The following is a 25005-nucleotide window of genomic DNA, read 5'->3' as shown; positions in this document are numbered from 1 at the left end:
TGGCAGCGGTACAGGAATTCGTGAGGCCACACTGTTTTTGCGGCTCTTTCGTATGCTGGGCACTGTATCGAACTCTTTCTGCACATTGCCGATTCTTTATACCAGCTCTTTGAGGGAGAGAGGCTGTTTTTCATCCCCTTTTTAGAGTGGGGGAGACCAGGCTCAGAGAGGATACGTTTCTTGAACAGATCACATGGGTGGTGACTACTGGACCCAAGTATTTGATCGGGCTGAATTCAAAGCCTGTGTTCCAAGAACTTTGCAGCGTGGCTCCCGCTGTTGCCAGATCCCGCGCTCTGAGTAGATGGAGAAAGCAAGACCAAGAAAGAAGAGTGGATACCCTCTGGGGCATTGGAAGCCCTGTGCCATTTTGGGAAGGAGAAAAAGAGAGACGGAAGGTGGTGTTCAAAAGGGTCAGGCTCAGAGGGCTGAGTTGAGTTGCATGGGAACTTGCAAATACTGGGTGACTGCTTGAGCAAGAACCTTGGGGCCAGCTGGAGCAGGGATGAAGGCAGATACCTTTGCCTCCAGAGCATTATTACGGGTTTCATTTCTATTCAATGTCACAGGCCTCTACTGAAGCATTGGAATCGCTTGTGGAGCCATCCCCTAGGCGCCTGTGTAGAAAGTGGATGGGGGCAACAGTGGAAAGGAGAACTGAGGAGGTGCTCGGGGGCAGGAAGGTTCAGATCTAGAGTCGTCTACACAGTGATTGACCGATGCGCCTCGCCACTGTATGGCTTCCTGCTGTCAGATCTCATGCAAGTAGGCATTTCAGTGACCTACAGTTTCCAGTCTTCTTCAGTGTGATACATGAACTCATCCAAGGGAATTCTCCTCCCTCCTGTAGCCCCCACCAGCTGTGAACCCAAACAAAACACACAATTACCAACTCCACGCCACCCCCAAGGCCTCAGAACGGTGCAGAACAAGGCGGAGCTTTATTAATCGAGGGACTTTTGCCTTACTCTGTGGGAGTTGTTAATTAAAACCACTGAACCATTGAGTTGGGAGAGAGGGAGGGAGGCAAGGATGGGGGACAGCTCACACACTGGCTTTCCTCCTTTGCAGCCTGCGTACCTAGTTAAGTTGACACGGACTTTACGGTTGAATGAACCATTCACCAGAGACGTGTATGCGGTTCCTTGGGAACAACTTTCATGTGCTGCCCTGCAGCCGGGCTCTGGGGGCAAAAAGCCTGCCTCGCCTCTGACCAAGTATGCCTACGAGTTAATAATAATGATCGTGGCTGTAACAATAGCAGCTACCACTTACGGAGCGTTTCTGAATGCCAGGCGCTGTGTGCCCCGCTTTGTATGCATGATCTCATTTCACCCTCGCTTGAATCCACATGCTCTTTTTCCCATCCCCGATGAGGATCATCAGTAATACACCCAAGGTCACAGAGCTGGTGAGTTAGGGAGCCCGGACTCAGAGCTGGAGCTCAGCCGTGGTGGTTCAGGCTTTTTTCACTGGAGCCAGGTAAACATGATGGAAATAGAACTCCTCTTCTTCCCCACCCCCCGCCAGCCCTGTGTCTCCTCCTGTGTTTCCATATCCATTTCCCTGCCACAGCCAGAACCTGGAAAGAACCTCAGACTCTTCAGTTCATTGTTCCTGGAACACCAGTCGCTAAGTGTGATGGGGTCGCTCTTTAGTATCTCACGCTGTGGTTCTCTCTGGCCTCGCCGCTCTTGTCTCTCCCTAGGCATCCCTCCGTCGCTTTCCTTGCCTCTGATCTCAAGGCCCATCCAGCAGGTCCACGCGACACTTCAGCTAGAAAAATCTGTCCAGGGCACATATTTGACTACATTGTCACCTGCTTACAACGGCTCCACGTTGCCTGCCGAGGAGACCCTGTGTGTTGGTTCCTGTTGCTGTATGACCGATGCCTTCAAAGTCTAGCTGCTTGAAACCACCACTGTATCGTGCTTCCGGGGTCTCTGTGTCAAGAGTTGGGGCGAGGTGCGATGGGGATGGCTTGTCTCTGCTCACCATGTCTGGAGCCAGCTGGACAGCGGGGATCCACACCATTCCAAAGCTGTTCACTCACGTGTCTGACGCTTGGGCTGAGGTGACTTCAGGGTTAGGATGAACGTGGCTTTTCCATGTGGCTTAGCTACCTCACAGCGTGAGGCCCCAGGATTGGCAGACTTTTTACCTGGATGCTTAGGGCTCCGAGGGCAAGCGTTACCGTGAAGCAAAGCAGAGCTGTGTCGCCTTTTATGAGCTACCCTTGGGAGTCACAGAGTGTCACTCATACCATACTGTATTGGTCAAAGCAGTCAGCCTTCCAGATTAAGAGGAGGGAAGGGAACACAGATGTCCTCTCTCAGGGGGGAAGGTGGCAAGGTCACCTTGAAGAAGAGCCTGTGGGATGGGAGATATTGCTATGGTCGTCTCTGGAAGATACAGTCTGCCACGTCGTACACCCTATTTTGCCCAGCACGGCATAAAAGGCCCTGCATGGCCCCCGCGCCGAAGAGCCAGCTTTGTGGAGCCCTAGACCTTGTCTGTCTTACTAGCTAGCTCTTATGCCTAGCACAGAGCATGGTCCACAGGAGGCACTCTTTACATTTGGGCAGCTAATGAGTGTTCTGCTTGCCCAGCCTCATTTCTTACCATCTCCTCCTTCTCCTCACTGCCCGTCTCGCATGCTGATTCTGCCACTCTGGACCACTGACGTTGTCCTTGATGTAGGTCCCACACTCTTGTACCTCTGTGCCTTTGCCTGGGTCCATTCTCTCTACGGATTCCTCCCCCCTCCATTCCCACCTGCCTGCCATAGTCCTCTAAGAATCTGCTGAAGCTAGGTAGCCTTCCCTGGCCACCCTAGCTCCTGGTGACACCTTCCTCTCACTCCCTCTGGTTTGTCTGTGTGACTGTCCGTCTCCTAGACCAGGATATCCTTGAGCAGAGGGATTATGTCTTTTTACTCCTGCATCTCTTAACAACTTCTGCCAGACCTTCCGTATATGCTTAGCGATGTGCATGGAGTAAAGGGAGAAAGGAAGAAGGTGGTGACAGCAGCACTGTCACCTCTGCTACCGTTAAGAGTAATAATGGCAGCCAGTGATTGTGGGGTGCTTTCACATAGTGCGGGCACTTTCCAGGTACTATCTCTTTGAATTCTTAGAGAAATCCTAGAAGGCCTATATAACATGTTATTATCCCCGTTTTATGGATGTGCAAACAGAGAAGTCAGTGGGAGTACGGCCTTTGGCAAGGCTGGTTTTCCCAGTGGAAATGAGTGAAGTCACCTGTCCAGGCCATAACGTTTGGGGGAAGCTTGAGGACTCACTCTGCTGTTGAGATTCTAGCCTCTTCCCTTTTGGTGCTGCCACCTGCTGGGCCTTAGGCTCTGAGACCCAAAGGTTTCTGTAGGTTTTAGAGAGCTCTGCCATCCTAACCTTCAACTGGATGAACAGAACAGTGATGTGGGAGGCGACAGATAATCTGTTAGTTAGACAATGCCTGCTTTGTTCTCAGCGTCATGTTTTAAGGAGTTCAGAATCAGGCAGAGGTTTGTTTAGGGAAGGGGAACCAGGAAGGCCAAGGGTTCAAAACCCAAAGCATAATAGAAATGTTTGTAGAAACTAGATATTCTTGGCATGGAAAATACTTAGGGAAGCAGTAGTTTCCAGAGGACCAAACTTGAACTGTAGATGGAAGTTACACTTACAGTTTTCATTTCCTACACCCCAAGGTGACCGTTAATCAGTGTTAGGAAAAAAATATGCTGAAGATTAGATCTGCAAAAGAGTGGGTGGGTCCTCTTGCAAAGGCATGAGCCTCCTTTCCCTGAGAGTAATCAAGCAGAATGTGGGAAACTGGGTCCACATGTTGCAGAAGGGATTCCTGCATGAGGTGAGAAGCTGAGAGAAGACCTTTAAAAATCCTCCCAGGTATAAGGTCAAGGTGCCCAGGTTCCCATAGGAATCACCAAGGTTCTGTTACAGAGGGAGCAGAACTGGGTGTTCCGGAGGAAGATGTCTCTTTGACTAGCCAGGTTTACATATGCCAGCCTGGGGATAACAGTACTCAAGTCGTTTCTTCTGAAAATCTTCTCCCCCGTTTTCTCCCCTAATAAACACAAAAAGTGTGTTGCCTCCTTCCCTGGCCCCCAGCTCTGATCCGGATGATGTAGGGGTTTGGAGGCGGAGTGGACTGTGGCTGTTGAGAATCACTGTGAGCTCAGGGTCTGCACAGCAGGCGAGACGTTAGTGAATGTTGCCGTCTATAGTTTGTATGATGAAAATGATAGGTTTTAAAAGCGTAGTACACATGTTATAATACCGGATATGCTCACTCTAACTAGGCAGGCTCTAGGGAATTTGCCCCTGCCCCACTTGAGTAACTACCCGAGCTGGTCTGTCTCCCATCCTTGTGAAAGTGGAAGCACTGGGACAAATTGGAGAGCGAGAAAAAGTCAGGGGCCCTGTTCTTTCGTCTTTGTGACACCAGACAGCTGTCCTCCTGCACCGATGGAAGGTAATTTGAGCATCCTGTGGGCAACAACTCCTGCTTGATTCCTGCTCTGGAGGTCACTGGCCTGTATTTCGGCTCCCTCTTAGCCTGCCCATCCTGCCAGAGTGCTCCAGCTGCCGCTGAGGTGCCCCCGCCACCCCCAGTTCATACCGCCCTGGGCTGCTCTTTGTCCACAGGCTGGCCCGTTTGCCTGCGCGCTTGGCCGCTGGGCTACCCGTGGCTCGTGCCTGAGCTCCCCCCGGGAGCCCTGGCAGCCGCCTTGCTACGCAGAGACGTGCTTGTCAGAGGCGTGTGCTACACCTGTCCCTCCTCTGAACACGCCTGTGGCACCATCCAGGCCCATACATGTCAAAATTCTAGGGGGAAACTGTTTTTGCCTTTCAGACTGAACTCCCTGCTCTACTGGTTTTGCTTTTTACTTCTTTTTTAAAAATCACGGACAGTGGGGAATTTAGCCGTGGGCAAGGAGACGGCAGTCAGCTCAGATCTGGGATGCCGTCCGGTACAGCACTGACAGTGTTCACTACGCTGTGGACTCTGCTCAAGCCATGCTGTCCCTTGAATGGGACCCGTGACTCCTCCCTTCTCCATCCGTAGCCTCCTCTACCCGGAAGGCCCCTTCTTCCTCGGAGTCTTCCTTGGAGTCTTTAGGGTTCCATAGCCGACTATTAGTAGGGTCTGGCTTATCTAAACAGATGCAAGGATGTCTAATTTTTCTTCCTATTCCCCAAATGCTTTACATACATGAGACATAAAAGCAATTAAATCCATGGTTGTTATTTATTCTTGCATTCAGTACACCAAAAATGTTTTTAGGTATCTATCTCAAGAGTTCTTGGGGCGCCTGGGTGGCGCAGTCGGTTGAGCTTCCGACTTCAGCCAGGTCACGATCTCGCGGTCCGTGAGTTCGAGCCCCGCGTCAGACTCTGGGCTGATGGCTCGGAGCCTGGAGCCTGTTTCCGATTCTGTGTCTCCCTCTCTCTCTCTGCCCCTCCCCTGTTCATGCTCTGTCTCTCTCTCTGTCCCAAAAATAAATAAACGTTGAAAAAAAAAATTAAAAAAAAAAAAAAAAAGAGTTCTAGGGGCGGGATATTGAAGCAAAAACACAGGTCCTAAAATAATAATAGTGGCAACAGCAGTCCTGCCTTTACTGAATTTGGTAGGTCAGAAGCTGGAGCACAAGAAGATAGATAAGCAGTTATCCCAAAATGTAGAATAAAGGAGCCAAGCTTCCATTTTATTATAAAAGACAGATTTGTTGGGGCGTCTAAGTGGCTCAGTCAGTTAAGTGTCCGACTTCGGCTCCATGGTCTCATGGTTCATGAGTTTGAGCCTCGCTATGGGCTCTGTGCTGTTGGCTCAGAGCCTGGAGCCTGCTTCGGATTCTGTGTCTCCCTCTCTTCTCTCTCAGCCCCTCCCCCACTCGCACTCTGTCTCTCCCTCTCTCTCAAAAATTAATAAATGTTAAACGTGAAAAAACACAGTGAATTTATTGAACACAACAACGTGTTAAAATGAAACCATATCAATGCCTGTTCTCTAGTTATGTGTCCCTGAGCACATCACTTAAACTCCATGACTCTCAATTCTGCATCAGAAAACTCATTAGGTCAAGTCATTAATCCCTGAGAACCACCTGCCCTTCCCCCAGATCTGATATTCTGTAGTTCTGTGAAACTGCGTTTTATTGGTGTTTTACATAATGTTCAGTTGCATTTAAGGTGAAGTTTGAGAGGTAGGACTCATCCTAAGTGGGAGATGGGGGGCGTGGTCTGCAAAGGCCTTCTGTAGTTCAGCTCTGAGGAGCTGGATGAGGCAGAGTGTGTGGACTGAGACCACCCCACATCAGGGGAGAGGAGCACCGTGTTTAGTCACTAAGGAGCGCATCATCTTGGGGCTTGTACCGTGTCAGTCCCCACATGCACTTCTTGGAGTAGGACACGCTTTTACCAGCTGTGGTAGAAAAGGGCATTTTTCTCTGGTTCACCTGAGGACTCAGATGTTACACCAGATGTGCCCAGCTGAAGGCTGGGCTCAGTTTTCACTTTTCACTTCAGGATTTTGTTGTAGTTTTAAGATTTTCGGAATTTCAGTTGGGGGTGCCTGGATGGCTCAGTCAGTTAAGCCTCTAACTCTTTTTATTTATTTATTTATTTATTTATTTTGAGAGAGAGAGAGCCCAGCTAAGGAAGGGCAGAGAGAAGGAGAAATAGAATCTCAAGCAGGCCCCACACCATTAGCAGCAGCACACGGCCCAATATGGGGCTCGAACTCACAAACTGCGAGATCATGACCTGAGCCAAGATCAAGAGTCGGAAGCTTAACCAACTGCGCCACCCAGGCGCCCCAGCGTCCAGCTCTTGATTTCTGCTCAGATCTCATGGTTTGTGAGTTGGAGCCTCACGTTGGGCTCTTCATTGACAGCACAGAACCTACTTGAGATTCTCTCTTTCCCTCTCTCTCTGCCCCTCCCCTGCTTGTGTGCTCGTGCTCTCTCTCTCTCTCTCAAAATAAGTAAATAAATATTAACAACCAAAAAAAAGATTTTCAAAATTTTGACCATGGCTTATCTTACCAGGATTATGCAGTGCAGCTTTTTTGGGGGGGGGGGAGGGGGTCAGGAGGGGGTGTTGGGACCCCCAAGAGGCAGCTGTGAGATCAGCCGGAGCTGGCTGAGGCATGAGTGAACCTTCCTGCACTCACAGCCCCAGCCTTCTCATGTCCACGGGACCAGAGCCTCTGCCCATTTGTGGACAACGGACATAAATTTTGGACAGCGTCTTGATATGGAGGCCTGCCGTTTCAGTAGTTCAGAATCTGACCTCTTAAAGGAAAAATGGCTGGCTCTCATGCTCACACATGTTAACTCACTGTTTTTCCAACTTTTTTGTTTTCATCCCTCCCTGATGAGCATAATGAGATCACACTCTGATTTTTGGAGAGCAGGCTGTGGCAAGGGTAAGAATAGGTGTGACTTTGGAGAACCATCGTGTCTTCAACAGTTCCACACCAACCAAGATTGTGTCGAACTTTTATCTACAGAGTAGGTTACAAAAAAACATTGGGTGTTTTTATTTGTTTGTTGAAAATGGTAAATCGGGGGGGGGGGGGGGCACCGGGGTGGCACAGTCGGTTCGGTGTCTGACTTCGGCTCAGGTTGTGATCTCACAGTTCGTGAGTTCGAGCCCCACATCGGGCTCTTTTCTGACAGCCCACAGCTTGGAGCCTGCTTCAGATTCTGTGTCTCCCTCCCTCTCTGTCCCTCCGCCACTCGCACTCTGTCTCATTGTTCCTCTCAAAACTAAATAAACGTTAAAAAAAAAAATTAAAAGTAACAAAAAAAAAAAAATGGTAAATCTGGTATGTTCAGACTCCTGCCCCACCCCCAGGTGGGTCCTCTTCCACCCATGACCAGTGTGCCTGGCTGCCTGGGTGCTTTTTCTGAAGGTGACCCAGTGCACTTGGACGCATGGAAAAATGAATGGGGTCAGGCATCTGTGTGTCAGCTGTTGTGTCTACGGGTCTTGCTGGGTTTAGTGGCAGGTAATTTGAGCATCCTGCAGTCACCCAGTTTTGGCTTAATCCCTACCCTTGAAGGCCAGAGGCCCTGCGTATCTGTTTCTTTGAATTGGAATACATTTACTGAATCCCATTTAGAATGAGCGCTCAGAATGATGATTTTTTTTTTTTTTTTTTTTTTTTTTTAATGAAAATGCTACCTGGTGGAACGTTAGCATCTAAGGCCACACAGTGAATTCATTGTACATCTTTAGGTCCTTTGGATTTACACATCTGTATCTCCGAGAAGTACCTAATTTTTCTGCCCCTCCCCAAGGCTGCCTGGCAAATACCTTCTCACCCTTCAGGATGCTGCTTGCACCTTTTTTTGCTGTAAGAAGGCTTTTCAGCCCCTCTCTCTGGTCTGGCCTTTGCTGAATCCCATGCAAACATCTACATGTCTACCTTAAGCCCCTCAGGGCCTAGGACTAAGTCTGATTCTCCTCTGCCCAGCACCCAGGCCAGTGCCTGCCTTATAGTAGGGGCTGCACAAATGTGTCTTGCAAATGACAGCACCTCAAAATGGGGGCCACCTCTAGAGCAACAGCCTAGACTCTAGTGCCCTGCTTCCTGCAACCCTTAGGTGCTTCCAGAAACCAGGTTGTTTGTGGGCGTTGGATGATGTTCCCCAGGCCTGCTTTCCTGCTTCGATCTACAGAAGGGGTCTTTCTTGCACCAAAAAGTTAGTTACAGTCTGTCTCTGTCTATCCTCAGTGCATACTGACATTGCTTTCAGCTGCAGTCTAGAGAAGACAGGGCGAAACTTGCATGAACCTGAACCAGAGCACCATCTGGACTCTCCCCAATCCGGTAGTGAGTGTGGTTATTACCCGGGGGTGTCTCCGTGAAATCCGAAGAGAAAGAGACACTGGAAGTCTGATTCCACCCTGAGGTTCTAGTCATCTCCGGAAGAGATCTCACAGTCCTGAATTCCAACATAAAAGTCCTCTGACCTCCTGTGAAATGTATCAGAAGTCACAGGAATGAGGGGCGCCTGGGTAGCTCAGTCAGGTCAGTGTCTGACTCTTGATTTCAGATCAGGTCACGATCTCACAGTTTCATGGGTTTGAGACACACGTCGGGCTCTGTGCTGACAGTGCAGAGCCTGCTTGAGATTCTCTCTCCTTCCCTCTCTCTCTGCCCCTCCCTTACTCATGCGTGCTCTCTCTCTCTCTCTCTAAATATACTTAAAAAACTAAAAAAAAAATTCGCAAGAATTATCAGATGTAGCGGCATCCAGAGGATTGGCAGGCATGCCTCCGTGTAGAAGTGCCTGGGAGGAAGGATTCTTCAGGCAAAGCGGAAGGCTTTTCCAGGGTAGGGGGGGCATCAACTCATGGCACCCTCACTGAACTACCCACATGTTGCCCATGATCCTCACTATTCAGCACGCCTGGTGTTGCCTCCTCACATTCCCTCCCGGCCTGGGCTTCCACACTGACATGGTTCTGAGGTCTGCAGGTCTCTAAGTCCAAGGTTATGAATTAATTGGTATTTTAGTAAAGCCTTGGAGTTCTCACAACTCTTACTGACCTTTGATCTGAGATGGAGCGGCCATCAGGGATCAGGTACTCATAATATGGAGGTCCAAGACTAGTTACTATGAGGATTTGAGATTTAAATTACCATTATACTGTAGTCCCACTGTGGCGAATATTTACCTCTTAGGGAAACTGAGGCCAGTCTAGCTCCCAGTCCCTCCACCCAAGCCTCAAGATTTAAGGCAGCATTTCTCAGAGTCCGGCCCTGACCGCTTTGCAGGAGAATCACTTACGTATCTGTTAAAAATGTGGGTTTGGGGGGAAGGGATGAATAGGGGGGAACACAGGGCATTTGGGGGGTGGGGCAGTGAAACTACTCTGTTTGACACCGTAATGGAGGATACATGACATTATGCATTTGTCAAAACCTGTGCCACACAAAAACAGCTGGGCCACACAGAGTGGACCCTAAGGCGAACTATGGAGTTTGGTTAATGCAACTCTGTCAGCATTGGTTGCATCAGAGTGCAGCACACTGATACCAAGTATTAACAACAGGGAAGCTGGTGGAAGGGGAGAGGGGCTACGTGCAAAGTCTGCTTTCTGTGCAAATTCTCTGTAAAACCTCAAACCGTTCTTTTAAAAAAAAATTTTTGTTGTTGTTGTGGTTTTAATGCACAGTTTGGGCCCCACCAGTGATGTTCTGTATCTACAAAGCTGGGGCCACGGAATCTGCATTTTCTTCGGTTCTCCCACTGACTCAGGTGCATTTTAAGGTTTGAGGGTTCCTGGAGATAAGTCAGTCTGCTCTCACCATCTGTTTCATTCCAAGAAAGAGCTTAAAGGGGCTTTGTCTGGAGAATTGTCTCCTGCGTGTGAGAGTGTGTTTCATCTTTCAGTAGGTGGACAGAAAGCTTCCTGCCAGTGCTAGAAATACTATAACATCACACTGACAGTTGAACCACAGTAGAGAGAATTCAGGCCAGACCAGATTCCAGACACTACACGGGGACTGTCAGAGCTCCAAAGTGTGCAGCCCTTCTTCAGAAAGATGCCCCACCAGCCCCCATTTTAAACAAGCAGAGTTGTGGAGTATCATGAAAATTTTACATATGTGTATTTATTTAAATAGGGGGGACAAATCCACTGTCATTATAATCCCTGGCTGGCTGTGTGATTGAACGTATTCTGGAGTTTTTTGCATTCAGATGCTCGTTCGAGTTTCTGTGTGCCTAGATCCTAGGTACTAAGCTAAACCAGAACACTCTGGATAGTCATGCCAAGTGGAATTTGGTTGAACCTGTGAATATTCACATTGCATGTTGCAAATACACAAGGACCTTCGCAGCAAGAATTTTCCCGCTTGATCAAGTCACTCCAGCTAGGAGTTTGAGGAAAAAGCAAAAGCAAGCCCAAGGCCGTGGTGAGATCGAGTCTGTGTGCTAAAAGTCAGGGTGACGTGTGAGTTACAGCCATGCCATGTGCCACTGCTGAGTCAGTTTATAGCAAACAGAGGCAAAAATCCTGTGCGGAAATTTGCAGGATATGCCGAAGGGACCCACTCAGCCGGGATCCACTTCTGCCCAAACTCAGAGGCCCTGGCAGGGGCGTTTGGGCTGACTCCAACTGGGTGCACATTTTACACATATGTGAGATGGGGTCCATAACTTAAGAAAAGTTAGCAATTTCTGCTTTAGATAATGGTCTCTGAACGTTTTGATTGTGTTAAAAAAAAAAATCTGTTGCCGCTTTAGACAGTGTTTTCAAATACAGTATATGTACCACGTTACACAAATATGGCGCACAGTATAAAACCTGCACAAAACTTAGGAAGGAAGTGGGGCGTGTTAAGAAATACATGCAAATAGAAATACTTTAGTTTTTGCTCATATGGGTCGTCTCATCTTCCTCATCGCAGAGACCGCTGCCTGAAACCCGTGCTTCCCACTCTTTAATGTGTATTAGAACCGCATGGGGGGGGTCTTCCTGAACTGGAGTCTGATTCGGGAGGTCTGCAATATTGCCAGTGACGCTAGAGCTGCTAGCGCGTGGCCCCCGTTATGAGCGGCAGGTAGGGTGAGGCACGTACGTGTTGAGTTCTGTTGCAGGAACCTCTCCGGTGTGCCTTCAGTTCACTTCAAGCAGCTTTGCAGCACCTAGCTTTAGGAGATGAAGTCTGTGGCACCAGTTTGCCCCATTGAGGCTTAAAGGGGGCCCCGGGGACCCTTTGACTCCTCCTCTATCCAGGCCTGCCTTTTCCTGCCACACCCTCTGTCCCTGTGGCCTCCTGAAGCTGAGCTCTTGTCTGACTAGCTTAGCAACGTCTTTGTAGTGCTCCCCAGAGAGGCAAGCTCTGGTGACGAGGCTAGCCAGAGCAGCCTCCAGGCCTCCTGCTCCCTGCTCACTTCTGCAGAGGCTTTACCTCCTGCCACAAGCAGGATCAGAGAACTGGGCCAGGTCTGCCTGGTCATCTGGCCTACCTTGCAGCCAGGACTCGGTGAGATGGAAAGGAAATACGGACAAGCCAGGGAAGGGGCTGGTGCCCTTTGAGCTGTGGGTATTCCCACCTGGTGGCTCATGGTCGTGTTCTGTGCTCTGAGCCGAGGTGGCTCATCGCGTGGCCTCGGGTGGCTGCTCCAGACTTGAATGAAAGAAGAAGGGAAGATTTTGCTGGAGAGGAGAAGTGAACTCCCACATCCTCCTAAAAAGAGCCGTATACCATCCTAGTGATGTTCTGAAGAGCTGGCAGGTATACAGCACAGTGGGAAACAGGGCTTGAAGGTACCCCAGCTCTGCCTCAAGGAGGAAGGTAGGAAACTGCTTGGATCTCTGGGTCCATGTCTCCCCTCTGCCTTTGCCAGCAGAGTCTTTGGAAGGGCCCCCCAAAGACATGGAAACCAAAGAAATGCTTCTTGATGACTTGTGTCTTCTAGTCCAGGTTAGAGTCCTATTGTCACAGGGAAACCTACTGAGAAGGACGTTCATACCTGAGACTTTCCCCAAAGGCAGCTGCCGATTCTGTGTCATTGGTGTCTGTTTGAGATGACCCGTAATAGGGAAGTAGCAGCACCAGAGTGTTCGATTAGAGCTCAAAGTTCGAGCCCCAGGTTGGGTGTAGAGATGACCTAAAAATTAAAAACTCGTTTTGAAGAGCCTGGGTGGCTTAGTCAGTTGAACGTCCAACTCTTGATTTCAGCTCGGGTCATGATCCCACAGGTGTGGGATTGAGCCCCGTGGTGGGCTTTGCCCTGAGCAATGGAGCCTGCTTAACATTCTCTCTGTCCCCTGCTCACAGTCTTTCTCTCTAAAACAAAAATAAATAAATAATTTTAAAAATTAAAAATCTTAAAAACAAACAAACAAAAAAAACCATCAAAGATATGCCACGACGAGGGTATTAGAGTCATTCAGTGACGTGTCTGTGTAGTTGTCATTTGGGGTGAAGGATGGGAGTGGGTTGGCCTTGGATAAAAGAAACTTGCCGCATTTGCCTCAGCTTTGGTGCCGAAAAACTTCGAGCACAAAGTGGTTTCCAAATGCCTCCTTAGTAGAAACTTAAGTCTTTGCTTAAATTTTAGTACTACAGTTTTAAAATTAGCACGGAAAAATTAAACCGCCTTTTTCCCCCGACCCTATTTTTGCATTGCCAGTGCCTTCTCCTCTCCCCTTAATTAAGTCAAGGGGAACAACTTCCTTTCTGTCCTAGAGATCAGCTTTTGTTGGACTGGATTGTCCGATTGTCCTTCTGTGACCCGGAGTGAAGTTTATTCGTCTGACTTCTAAGAGGCCCGAAACTAAAGGCATCCTTTTCCAGGTTTGTCCAGAAACTCCGTTAACATCCTCATAAACCTAGAGCGTACGTACGTCCTGCCACATTGCAGGAGAGCAGCGGGCACTATGAAAGCACATGTTGTTTAGGGTCTTGGACGCTGGTGAAATGCTCCACTGCAGGGACTTTTCATCAGCCCACATCATTTTCTTTAACGGTAGACGACAAAGTATGTGTTGACATACATGCTTATATAGTTGTATTGATATTGGCAAGGAATTGTGTATGTGTGTGTGTATTTATTTCTTTTATTCCATTTTCTTCGCTCTCGTCACATTTAAATCAAAAGTGCATCCAGAACATACAGACAGGTTGACACGTCTTTGAAGAAAAAATAATCACCTCGGCTTGATTTTTTTTTTTTCCCCTTCTGTTTTGTACTACTTTAATTTCTTGCCTCTGAGTATTTTTGTTGTTCTTTTGTTTTGTCTTTTAATGTCATGCTCCATTAGAAACGCACTGAGCCAGATCAGGTCAGTACAGATTTCTTCCCCTTCCCGTCCACCCCTCCTCCCCCAGCCCTTGACAGAAGGTGATTTCTTCTGCACCCAGTGGAAGTCAGTTTGTGTTACTTATGCAGGTCACATTGAACTGTGAACTTTGGGAATGGGGAGCCACCTTCCCCCTCCTTCTGAAGGCGAGTCACAAAGCCAGTTTCATTTATTCCACGTTGTTGTCTCATGTTTAAAGAAGGAATCTCTTAACTAAGCGCTGGATTCAAAATCTGGTGTATCTGTTCTAACAGGTCCTATTAGATTCCATAAGTATTTTGTAACCGGTGTCAGTTACATAGGATGCACTCTTCTTGTCTAGAATGTTCCTCTTAAGAGGCATTTGGCCCTCACATGTCTCTCCTGGCCTGAGCGATGGTGAGGCCACCCTGCAAATCTGGTCATCCTGCAAAGGTCTGAGACAACTCAGGTGGGATTCAGACAATGTGTATTCTGAAGTCTGTAGAAGGAATTATTGATGAGAAGATGCCCCCCCAAACTGGAGTATTGAATGATGGAAGTTTTGACAAGTCAGTGCTCTCTTTGGCACAGAAGCCAGAGCCTGCTAGTCATTTGCTTTGTACCTTCATAGCTCTCCAACACACAGCCAGTGGTCTCAAACCACCTGGCTCCCACACCCTCCCTGACTGAGCCCCGGTCCCCACGCTGCCCTGCTCCAATCTACTCCTGATGCTCTGGCAACAGTGAACTACTTGCCATTCTCCTAACTTACCCTCTTCTCTGTTTCTCTCTGCTTTTGTATGTGATACCAATGTGCCTAGATGGATCCTCCTCCTTTGGCTGGCAAACTCCTATGCACCCTTCAAGGGCCAGCTTAAATAGCTCCTCTTTGACTCCTCCCCATGTGCTCTGAGCCTGTCCTGCACCCATCTGTAATACTGCTCTTCATCTGTTCAATGTCTGGGTCCCCTGTAGCTTTTGAGCTTTACCAGGACAGGAACTAGGTTTTTCCTCCTCTGTAACCCCAGCCTGGTACAGAGCCTGGTACCTAACAATTGTGGTATCGAAAAATGAGAAGAGGGTACACAGTCACTACCCTGTGGTATGGACAATCGCTGCCGTTGATAGTCACAGCAGCTAATAAATTTCAAGTGCCCCCAACACACCAGGCCCTGGGCTTTGCACGCGCTGGCGTATTTAACCCACCGCAGCCTTGTGAGATTAATCTGTAGTTCTACCCATCTTGTAGCTGAGGAAATGAAACTCCTAAGAATTACACCAAAAAGCGTGACAAAGCTGAGATTTGAACTCCCCTACTTGCACTGTGATCCTGACCACAATTTCATTTTCCTCATCTGAAAAACAGATAATACACTTGACAAGAGTCTTGAAGGTACAGTGTCATGGCTTATGGGAAGCAGTTAGCACAGTACCCAAGCAGCCTCCATATCCGTGAGTTTTTATCAGTAATGATGCATACAACGTCTCCCAGCTGGCAAGGGACAGAGGAGACATTTGAACCCAGATCTTTCTGACAACAGAGACTTGTTCCTAACTCTTATGCTCATGGGCCAGTCCAGGGTGCCCCAGCCTTGAATAGAAGATACCTACCACACACCTTGTGTCTTTAGCAGGGGCTCCATTCGGGGGCCTCTGGGGAAGCTGTGGAAGGTGGAGGCAGAGCCCCTGCACCGATCACTGCAGAACTCGAGAGGATAATGAGTAAATTGTTGAGTTGCTTGGTGACCTAGGACCTCACCAAGCAAACATTAAGATGTTACCAGCGCATCATTAGGCTCCAGCACTAATTATTTATTTCCCCAAAGAGAAGGAACGTTACAGTGTTGGTGCTGGGAGATTCAGTCCCTAGATCAACTGCTTCCTTTCCTTGTGACCTCAGGCAAGCCCTTTCATCTGTACCCAGGGTGAGCCTTGCTAAGGCTTCCAAAGACGGGGCATGGCTATCACTTCCTGCCCCCCCCCCCCGCCCACCCCTCAGCCTTCAAACCCTCCTGAACAAGGGCTGCTGATTCAGATGGGTACAGCAGCGATCGCTTCACCTGCAGACTATGCTTTCTTAAGGGATTAACCTGATGAAGGCAGTTTATATTAATACGTTCAGTAGCCAATTCCTACACAAATTTGGGTCGAGCCAAAATTATATTTTTCATTGAGAGTAGAAGAGTTATTTAAATATCTATATGGAGCTCTTTGTAAATGAAACTATTGGAATCGGCGTGTAATATTTTAGAAATAAATGTTTTATTTTTTTTAATGTTTATTTTTGAGAGGGAGCATGAGCTGGGGAGGGGCAGGGAGAGAGGGAGACAGAAGGGCAGAGGATCCAAAGGGGGCTCTGCACTGACAGCAGCAAGCCCAATACAGGGCTCCTCTTCATGAACCTTGAGATCATGACCTGAGCTGAAGTCGGACACTCAACCGACAGAGCCACCCAAGTGCCCCAAGAAATATTTTAAGTTAGATTCTTGAGTGTGAGCCTCGTTGTAGTGACAGCTGTCTCCAATGCTATGCTGTCTCCTAGTGAGAGGACATATAACAGAATTTTTAAGAATATCTTAAAAGATACATGGTTGAATACATGTTTTCACAAACGCCTGGGAAAAGAGGTAAACTCCCCAGTTCCTCATTTCCACCACCCAACTTCCGCACGCAGTGAATGAAATAGATTCACCACGAAGCTGGATCATGGTCAGATTACTTGCATTCAAAGCAGTTTAGTTCCCTGTGCCTTTGAGAAGGCAGAGGATCCGATGGATCCTTGCCTTTCCCCTCCTCTCTGCCTAAACAAAGAATTCCCCGCAGCAGTGGACAGGCCAAGGTAGCCATCTCTCCAGGGTCCTTCCACCTTTCTAGGTTGTCATTTTCAACAAAACCACGCTGCTCTGCTGGGGTGTTACTGGGTTGAGGGCCATGGCACGTCTCAGCATGGTCTCTGGAATGCTCTCTGGGCCCTGCTCTGCGCCTCCACGGAAAGCCAGGGGTGTGTACGTGTGGGCCTCGTCTGCACGCCTGGGTGCGTGTCATTGCCCATCCGTATGTGTTGTTTCACCAGGGATGAAAATCCAGCAGGGAAATGAACGCTAAAATCAGTTTGTTTGTCCTTTGATAAGATCCCTGCAGTTAAAAAAGTTTTCATTTCCATGGCTGAGTGGGCTTTGCTAAAATCAAAATTAACTGCCTTGCTTTATGGTGCAACAGATTGTGTTCTGAAGAGCTTCCCCTGAATTCTCCTTGAAAGGACATTTGATCTGGGAAGTCTAGCTCCTGGCAAAGTCGCTGCATTTTGACGTAGGTGGGTTTTTTCTTGTTGTGGTAGTGTAGAATGTGTGCAGAGAGCCTACCACTGGACCCTGGGTCACATTGAATGGGTGGGTGGATGGATAGACTGATAGATGGGTACACAGACAGATAAATGGTTTAATTTGCATTTCTATGTGTCTTAGATGTCATGTTCCCTGACATTTAAGAGGAAGGAAAACCTGGGCTTCATCGGCGGAACATGCGACTCTTGATCTCGGGGTTATGAGTTTGAGACCCGTGTTGGGGGTGGAGATTACTAAAGAAAGTAAACTTTCCAAAGGAAAAAAAAATTATTTAAAAAAAAGGAAGGGCTGCTGGCTGGCTCAGTTGGAAGGGCATGTGACTCTTGATGTCGGGGTTTGAGCCCCACATTGGGTGTACGGACTACTTAAAAAATAAAATCTTAAAAAATAAATAAAATAAAAAGAGGAAAGAAAACCTGTAATTGGTGTCCTCCCAAAAAGTTTTTGCTAGACCCCATTCTGGTCTTCACTCAACAAAACCCGTTTGTCTTAAGCACTTAACACGTGTTAGGTACATGGGATACAGATTTGAACAACATTATAACAGTCCCTGTCTTCAGGGAGCTCACTGTGTAGTGTAGGAGATAAGCGTGAAAGGTGATTACACAAATAATTGTTTAACTATAGCTGTCATCACTATGTTTTTTTTGTTTTGAGATACAATTCATAAAATTCACCCTTTAAAGGCATATAATTTAGTGGTCTTTGGTGTATTTTCAAAATGTTTTTTTTGCTTTTAAAACGATACGGCTGAGGGGTTCCCGGGTGGCTCAGTCAGTTAAACGTCCAACTCCAGCTCAGGTCATGATCTCACGGTTCATGGGTTCGAGCCCCACGTCAGGCTCTGTGCTGACAGTTTGGAGCCTGGCGCCTCCTTCAGATTCTGTGTCTCCCTCTCTCTCTGCCTGCCTCAACTCATGCTCTGTCTCTGTCTCTCAAAAATAAATAAATGCTAAAAAAAAAAATTAAAATGATACAATTGAGTGAAAAATGGATTCTAATCTCTTGTTGTTTTGTTGGCACAACCACAAATAATTGGTTTGACTGCTCCAACAGACTTTACATTATGTGGGCATTGCATTGTCTGTGATCTTTAACGTCATAAAGGAGGGGCAGGAGGGGACATGGGAGAAGTTCAAGTTAGACATGGTGTCCTCGAAGCTGCTCTAAGGAAGAATTCTTTTGACACACGTCGAAGCTTCTTCTTACCCCAGATGCTCCAGTGAGAACTTTCTTCTCTGCCCCCAACTTGAACTTAACTGGTTCTGGGCCGCCTCCCATAGTACGCTCTAATTCCATTTTTCTGAGAGTATATCCCAAGAAGGTCCCAAACGAGAAGTAGAAGAAAGTCAGGAATTGACAGCCCTCAGGATCTACCCCATATATTCTAAAGTTCAAATTCCAAAGGCAGTAAAACTTTCCGTGATGCAGCTCAGCTGACTGTTTCAGGAAAATCGCCACTCGTTGGTCTTCTTCGTACATGTCATTTTACTTGAAACGTAAGGCGTCTGCATTTTCAGACCCCTTGCAGGTTTATCTGCTGGGGGCCGTGTAGGAATTAAAGGGATCTGAGTTTGGTTTCTTGCTCTTTGGTTTGTCTTCCTGTTCTCTGAAGATGCAAGCAGTCTCCCTTATGGGGTATTGTGAAGGAGACAGTGTAGGAGTGCTAAAGCTGCTTTGTACCTGAACTACCTCCTACTGGTGGCTAAGCTCTCGGGAACTGGTCTGGTTGGCAGACAGCCATCTATGCAGAAGTTCCAGGGCTACCCTTTCCCCCCGATAACACTGACTTCCTCGGAAGAAAGCTTTGTGGCCTCACCAAGAGATCTGGAAAGGGGTAAGTTAGTGTGAGTGTTATTCAGAGAGTTTTGTGACAGCCCTCTTAAGACATTGGTATCAAAGGTGAAATTCACCATTGTAGGTAGATACTTCAAGATGATGACGACCATAATAATGTCTCCCACGTGTATGGTCTTATACATATTGCAGAGCACTTTCATGTGCCTTATCTGGCTAATTCTCATGTCTGCCTTGGGAAGCAGGAAAGCTGTGGTATTCCCATAGTTTAGATGAAAGGCTCAGAGCCCAGAGAAGTAACTTGCCCACGATGACAAAGGTGGCTCATCTGTCCTCGGTCTTTTCTTTCCACTCTTAAAAGCTTGCCTACTTTCTCCACTGAGCTGTTCTGTAATTGTTCCCCCCTATGATTCGCTGATGATTGTCAGTCCCATTCGCATTACTTAGGTAAAACACCTGCTTGTATAAATGCTGACATTAAAAAGAATGTCACGAATACATCTGACAGTTAATTTTATTCACTAGTTCCCTTCTGCTCTATAGATTCCTGTTGAGTTTGGGTTAATTAAGCTGTGTTCTATTTTTGCTATCAAGTGGGTGATCTTTTGTGTTGAATCAACAGCTCAGTTATCCCTGGGCTGTGATTAGTGACAGAGCCTCGGGAAAGCCTCAGTTCCTTCCCCCCTTAGAGCACAGGGTGGCCATGGAGAGCTTCTGGATGTGAACACCGGGACTGTACACAAATTGCTTTTGACCATACATTTGCATCATCCTGTGCTCCTATTAAAGGTACATGACCGATGGTGGACTTGGCCTCTATACTCGTCGCCTGAACCGGCTCCCTGATGGGATGGCTGTGGTGCGGGAGACCCTACAGAGAAATACCTCCCTGGGCCTCGGAGATGCCGACAGGTAAGTTTGCTCCACTTGGGACTGACCAGGTGCAGAGATCCTTCCAGAGTGGGCTGAGGAACGAGGGTGTGATATTGAGAGCGAGCCGATGGGCACTGTTTTAATCCACCTGGGGGGTTGGGAGGCCTTGAAGCCGTGCCTGGGGTCAGGAGCTGGCACAGCAGGTAGGAGGCGGCTGCTGAAAGGGGTTCTTGAGTCCTGCTTCTGGCTAGGGTAGTGCTCCTGATAGCAATAATAGAGGGAGTTGAGGCTCGGGTACTTTTTGTTTTGTTTTGACCGTTGCTACTGCATCTTTAATTCAGCAGGCCCCGGGGATCTGCTTTACTTCTTCTATTAGCAAGCTTTCTAGGTATTATGTCTTGGAACAGAGTCCCTAATGATACACAGAAGGTCTGTGTGCAGAAGGGAGTGCTCTTGGCCGTGGCTGATCGGGCTTCACTGTAGGTCTCCTGTGGCCTGGCGACAGGAAGCAAGGCCTAAGGATGTAGTTTATGGTGAGTAGTTGACAGAAGCTTGGCCAGTCTTCGCTGCAGCCACCATCCGAGATGAAAAGAGCTTCCTTCAGAGACCATTGCAATATAGAGGACTATTTGGTAATCCTTAGTCTGACACAGATGGATTCTATGGCCTTGAGCAATCTATTAAAGTAGGGGTTTGGACCTTATGATTTCCAAAATCCCTTGCAGCTCTGATGTGCTGTATTTGATTTCAATACCTTTTGGTGATCTGACTGTTGAGGATTTTACTGGCTTGCTTGACATCTTTCATGTGGGGTGAGGAGACAGAACATGGAATTTAGATGTGTGGGCTTGGAGTCACCTTACACTTTTGGGTGTTAATCCTCATGTGCCAGAAAGCCACATATTCGTAGCACAGACCTGGTTTCTTGCTATTCTCTTTGCCGGACATACTTTTTACAAAGAGCTAAGTGACGTCTGTGATTCTCTGGCTTCAGAGAAATAGGGCAGCACAGTAAGGAAAGAGAGGCTGAAGTTACCCCCAGGAATGGCATTTGCTCAAGAGGAATCTTCATCTTCTCTCCGGGAAGGCTCAGAAGCCTGGGCTCCGGTAGAGAACACTGAATTCGTTGTCAGGAACTTGGGATCTGGCCCAGGCTCTGCCACTAACTTGAATATGTCCTTCTCAGAGTCCTCCCCGGTGTCCAGGCTGGTGATTTATACCCACATGACAAAGGCTTTTCACCACAGTGCCAGTTCAGGTCAGCTTTGTTCCTGTAATTAATTCATTTAAAAGTATTGGTTTGAAAATTCCATAGAAAGGTGGACCTTTTGAGAACTGCTCTTTCTAAGGCTAAAATGCTCTGTAACTAAAATCTTTGGAGGCAATACTATCAGGGAGAAAATCAGCTGCTGTAACACCCCCACTGGAGATTTCACAATTTACCCAGTTATTGTGGTGATTGGTCTTTTCCTGTAAACATGTATCTGGTTAGTAAATCTATGAGAGTGAAATTCAGGCTTTACAAGGTACATTTTCCCTTGTAGCAAAAGAAGAATCTGTGCCTAGGCAGTTTAATTTAATGCTTCATTGCAGGGTTAATGGAATTATTATAGATCACAGCTGAGCTCTTTTCTGCTTTTGGAGGTAGATGATTGCAGTGGGGGCTAGAAAGCTGGATGGTGTTTGTCATGTTGTTCTAGTTTAACCTGTGTGATGGGACCAGTTGGACCACAGTGTCTTCTGGTTCTCCCCAGACTGGACTGCTCAGATGTGATCACTTAAGACCAAATGGATAACTGACCAACTTTTAAAGAAAGATTTCAGGGGCGCCTGGGTGGCTCAGTCGGTTAAGTGTCCGACTTTGGCTCCGGTCATCATCTCACAGTTTGTGAGTTCAAGCCCCACATCGGGCTGTCTGCTGTCAGTGCAGAGCCCACTGTAGATCCTCTGTCCTCCTCTCTCTCTGCCCCTTCCCTGTTCGCGTGCGCGCTCTCTCTTTTTCTCTCTCAAAAATAAACGTTAAAGAGAAAGAAAGAGAAAGAAAGAAAGAAAGAAAGAAAGAAAGAAAGAAAGAAAGAAAGAAAGAAAGAAAGAAAGAAAGAGAAAGAGAGAAAGAAAGAAAGAAAGAATTCAGATGGATTTTTTTAAAAGTAGGATTTAATAGGGGCGCCTGGGTGGCTCAGTCGGTTAAGCGTCCAACTTTGGCTCAGGTCATGATCTCACGGTTCGTGAGTTTGAGCCCCACATCGGGCTCTGTGCTGACAGCTCAGAGCCTGGAGCCTGTTTTAGATTGTGTGTCTCCCTCTCTCTCTCTGACCCTCCCCCATTCATGCTCTGTCTCTCTCTGTCTCTCTCTGTCTCAAAAGTAAATAAACGTTAAAAAAAAAAAAACTTTAAAAAAAAAAAGTAGGATTTAATAATGCTTCTAAATTTCCTATTTCATGTAAGTTTGGACCTGGGGGCAGTGAGATATTTTAGGTTGTTCTCAAATATGTTAAATTTCTTTGATTCTAAAGTTGACCACGTAAATGCTTCAGTTTGGCTAAGTTGAAATAATAGTAGATTTGTTGCTCTAAAGTTCTTCATGTACGTCTCTTCCAAAAACTATATCCTACCTGAGTGTTTCCCAAAGTGGGAGACTAACATTAGTGTTATAGGAAATAATTTTAGATAGTAGACAGGGAGATATTTATTTTCAACAACTACACTTTAATTGTAATGTTTAAAAAAATTAGAACTAGTGCATCAAACCCAAGATTTTACAAATATTGTTTAGGGTAAAGAATAGTGTAGGTGTGAGACAACTGAATGTGAAATATCAAAGAAGATATCACAGATGGTGTGCAGATTTTTTTTTTAAAGTAGTATGCAAATGACTGCAGACTAGGTAGTCCTTTAAATAAGAAATATGTTCTTTACATTATTTAAATTAGACAAGTGAAAAAATATAGACAAAAAAGGCAACACCTTTCCAGAATTCTTCCCTTTTAACCTGAAAAAAGAAGTTCCCAGAGCAGAGGTATTCCCAGGAAGTTCTTTTTAAAAGAGACAGCTCAGGGGCACCTGGGTGGCTCAGTCAGTTAAGCATCCAACTCTTGATCTCAGCTCAGGTCTTGATCTCAGGGTTGTGGGTTCAAGCCCCACTTTGGGCCCCACGCTGGGCATGAAGCCTACTAAAAAAAAAAAAAAAAAAAGGAAAAAAGCCCACTTCTTAAGGATTCATGCATAGGCAGCAGACTACACGAGTTCCACAAAGGAAATAGGAAAGTACTGAGCGATCAGACCTCAGCCAAGGGAAGAAGTGCCCAAGACGGACAGATCACCTCACCGCACCAATAGGAAAATCATTAACCACAGCAGCTCGGCTGTGGAGAACAGCTATTCCAGGGTAAGGCCCCAAAAGATGCTGACCTACCAGACAGACCGTGGCTGTTTGCAACAGGATGTGGCTTGGGTATCTTCAGGGCTATTAAAAGTAACCGATAGGAATGTGTACCTTCGGAGCCTGGGAGATAGGGGCCATGTCGGTCTGTGAGTCTTGTATGTCAGCAGCCGGCTTCTGAGTAATAATGAATGATGATAATAAATCCACAGTGCCACGTCTGCCCTTGATCTCCTGTCACTCTTTGGGGCTACCACCCCTGGGCTCCAGCTTTTACCTGATAGTCATCAGTAGCGACTTCCAGCAAACTAGAGCCAGCCGGCTGAGGGAGCAGGATCAAAAGGGACAAATGGAGGCAGCTTGTTACAAGTCACGGGCCCCAGATAGCAGACAAATAAAGAAAAGTTGGGCATGGAGGCCTCTGGGTTGGCAGCCTGGGAGGAAGAAAAAATACAACACAGAGAGCCCAGAGACCAGTGTCGCAGACAGTCAGATGGTTTGTTGAACTCCCGTCGGTTCCTGCATGCTGTCCCCTCAGAACCCATCCAAAGTTCTCACACTCCCGCAAGTTGGGTGCTTTCATAGCTTAAAGCTCAGCTCTGGAAAGTTTCCATCCCCAAGAACATTTCTTCATCCCTCTGAAACAATTGCTGTGCTTGTGGCCTTTTCTGTCATCACTGTCATGCTGTTGTGTGCAGTGGGCTGACGCAGTTAGAGGCTTCTAAATGGCATCCCCCAGTCATACAAGTGTCACTGAGGCACCAGGCTGTTTGTGCACATTTAGATCGGGGGGGCTACGGAATTACTTGGTAACTTTCTTCCAAACCATTAGAATGTTTATTGAACTCCACTGGTTTTTATTAACGAGTAATAAAAATAGCAAAACACGAACGCTTGCGTGGTAACATGTCCGCCTGAGACTTGCACAAAATGACAATTGCCCTCTGATGTCACGCCAAGAAACCAAGCAGGAAGAAAAAGCCATTTTTATTCCTCCTTTACAAGGTTTTCATTCCCCTCCAAATTGTGAATGTTTTCGCTATTGAGATTGCACTTTCCGTTAGGAGTCACAGTCATCGTACAGACTTGACCGTCTGCATTTAGGGCCCTGACCTTGGTGCTCAGAGCTGTCCCAGTTTCAGCTTGAATTGAGAGTCCCACGGTGTGAGGACGTAACTATGCAACCTGGTATTTGACCAGCCTGCCAAGCCGAGCCTTCCTTCTCACCGGTTATGTCACAAGATCTCCAAGAGCCCTAGGGCACCGCTGAGCTTTGTGATTTGTGTAGAACAGGGCAGCCTCCTGGCACCAAATCATGTATTTACAGATTCAGGCCTGACCTGCAGAGAGGAGTTTAACCCAGGCCAAAGGTCCCCAGCCAGCTGATGGAATCGGTGGGACCCCTTATCAGGTGGTAGGTCCCCAACTCAGGTATTTCTTAGTTACAGCCCCTGCTGGGGTATGCAGATGAGAGGAAGCCCAGTGGGAACCACTCCCTTGCCCTCCCTTCCAAGCCCACGTAGACCAGGTAATGGTCCCATGGTGTCCACAGCCTAGTCCCCAGAACCTGTGGATATGTTACACTGCATGGCCAGGAGGAGTTACAGTTGTTTATCAGCAGATGTTTAGATAGAGGGATCACCCTGGATTATCGTAGCAGGCCCAGCATGATCACAGGTCCTTAAAAGCGGAAGAGGTGGGCGGGAGAGGAGGCAGAACAAGGAGATGTAAGAGGGACCCCACTTGTCCTTGCTGGCTCTGAAGACCGCCGAAGGGGCTACAGCCAAGGAGTGCCTGTGGC

At 47.4% G+C, this 25005-nt stretch overlaps 1 protein-coding gene across 17 annotated transcripts in view; it reads left to right on the top strand.

The window, feature by feature from the left end:
- NAV2 (neuron navigator 2) overlaps positions 1 to 25005 on the top strand; it is a 742917-nt gene that overhangs the window by 600083 nt on the left and 117829 nt on the right. For all 17 annotated transcript variants that reach the window (XM_040495644.1, XM_040495643.1, XM_040495633.1 and 14 more), the window contains one exon: positions 19739 to 19861. In XM_040495644.1, coding sequence (XP_040351578.1) covers positions 19739 to 19861 — 123 coding nt within the window. The remainder of the gene's footprint in view (positions 1 to 19738; positions 19862 to 25005) is intronic.

This window comes from Herpailurus yagouaroundi, unplaced genomic scaffold (genome assembly GCF_014898765.1).
Source record: "Herpailurus yagouaroundi ecotype Mexico unplaced genomic scaffold, PumYag 187, whole genome shotgun sequence".
Lineage (NCBI taxonomy): Eukaryota > Metazoa > Chordata > Mammalia > Carnivora > Felidae > Herpailurus > Herpailurus yagouaroundi.
The sequence above is the reverse complement of the archived record's forward strand: the minus strand, read 5'-3'. Positions and strand labels throughout refer to the sequence as shown.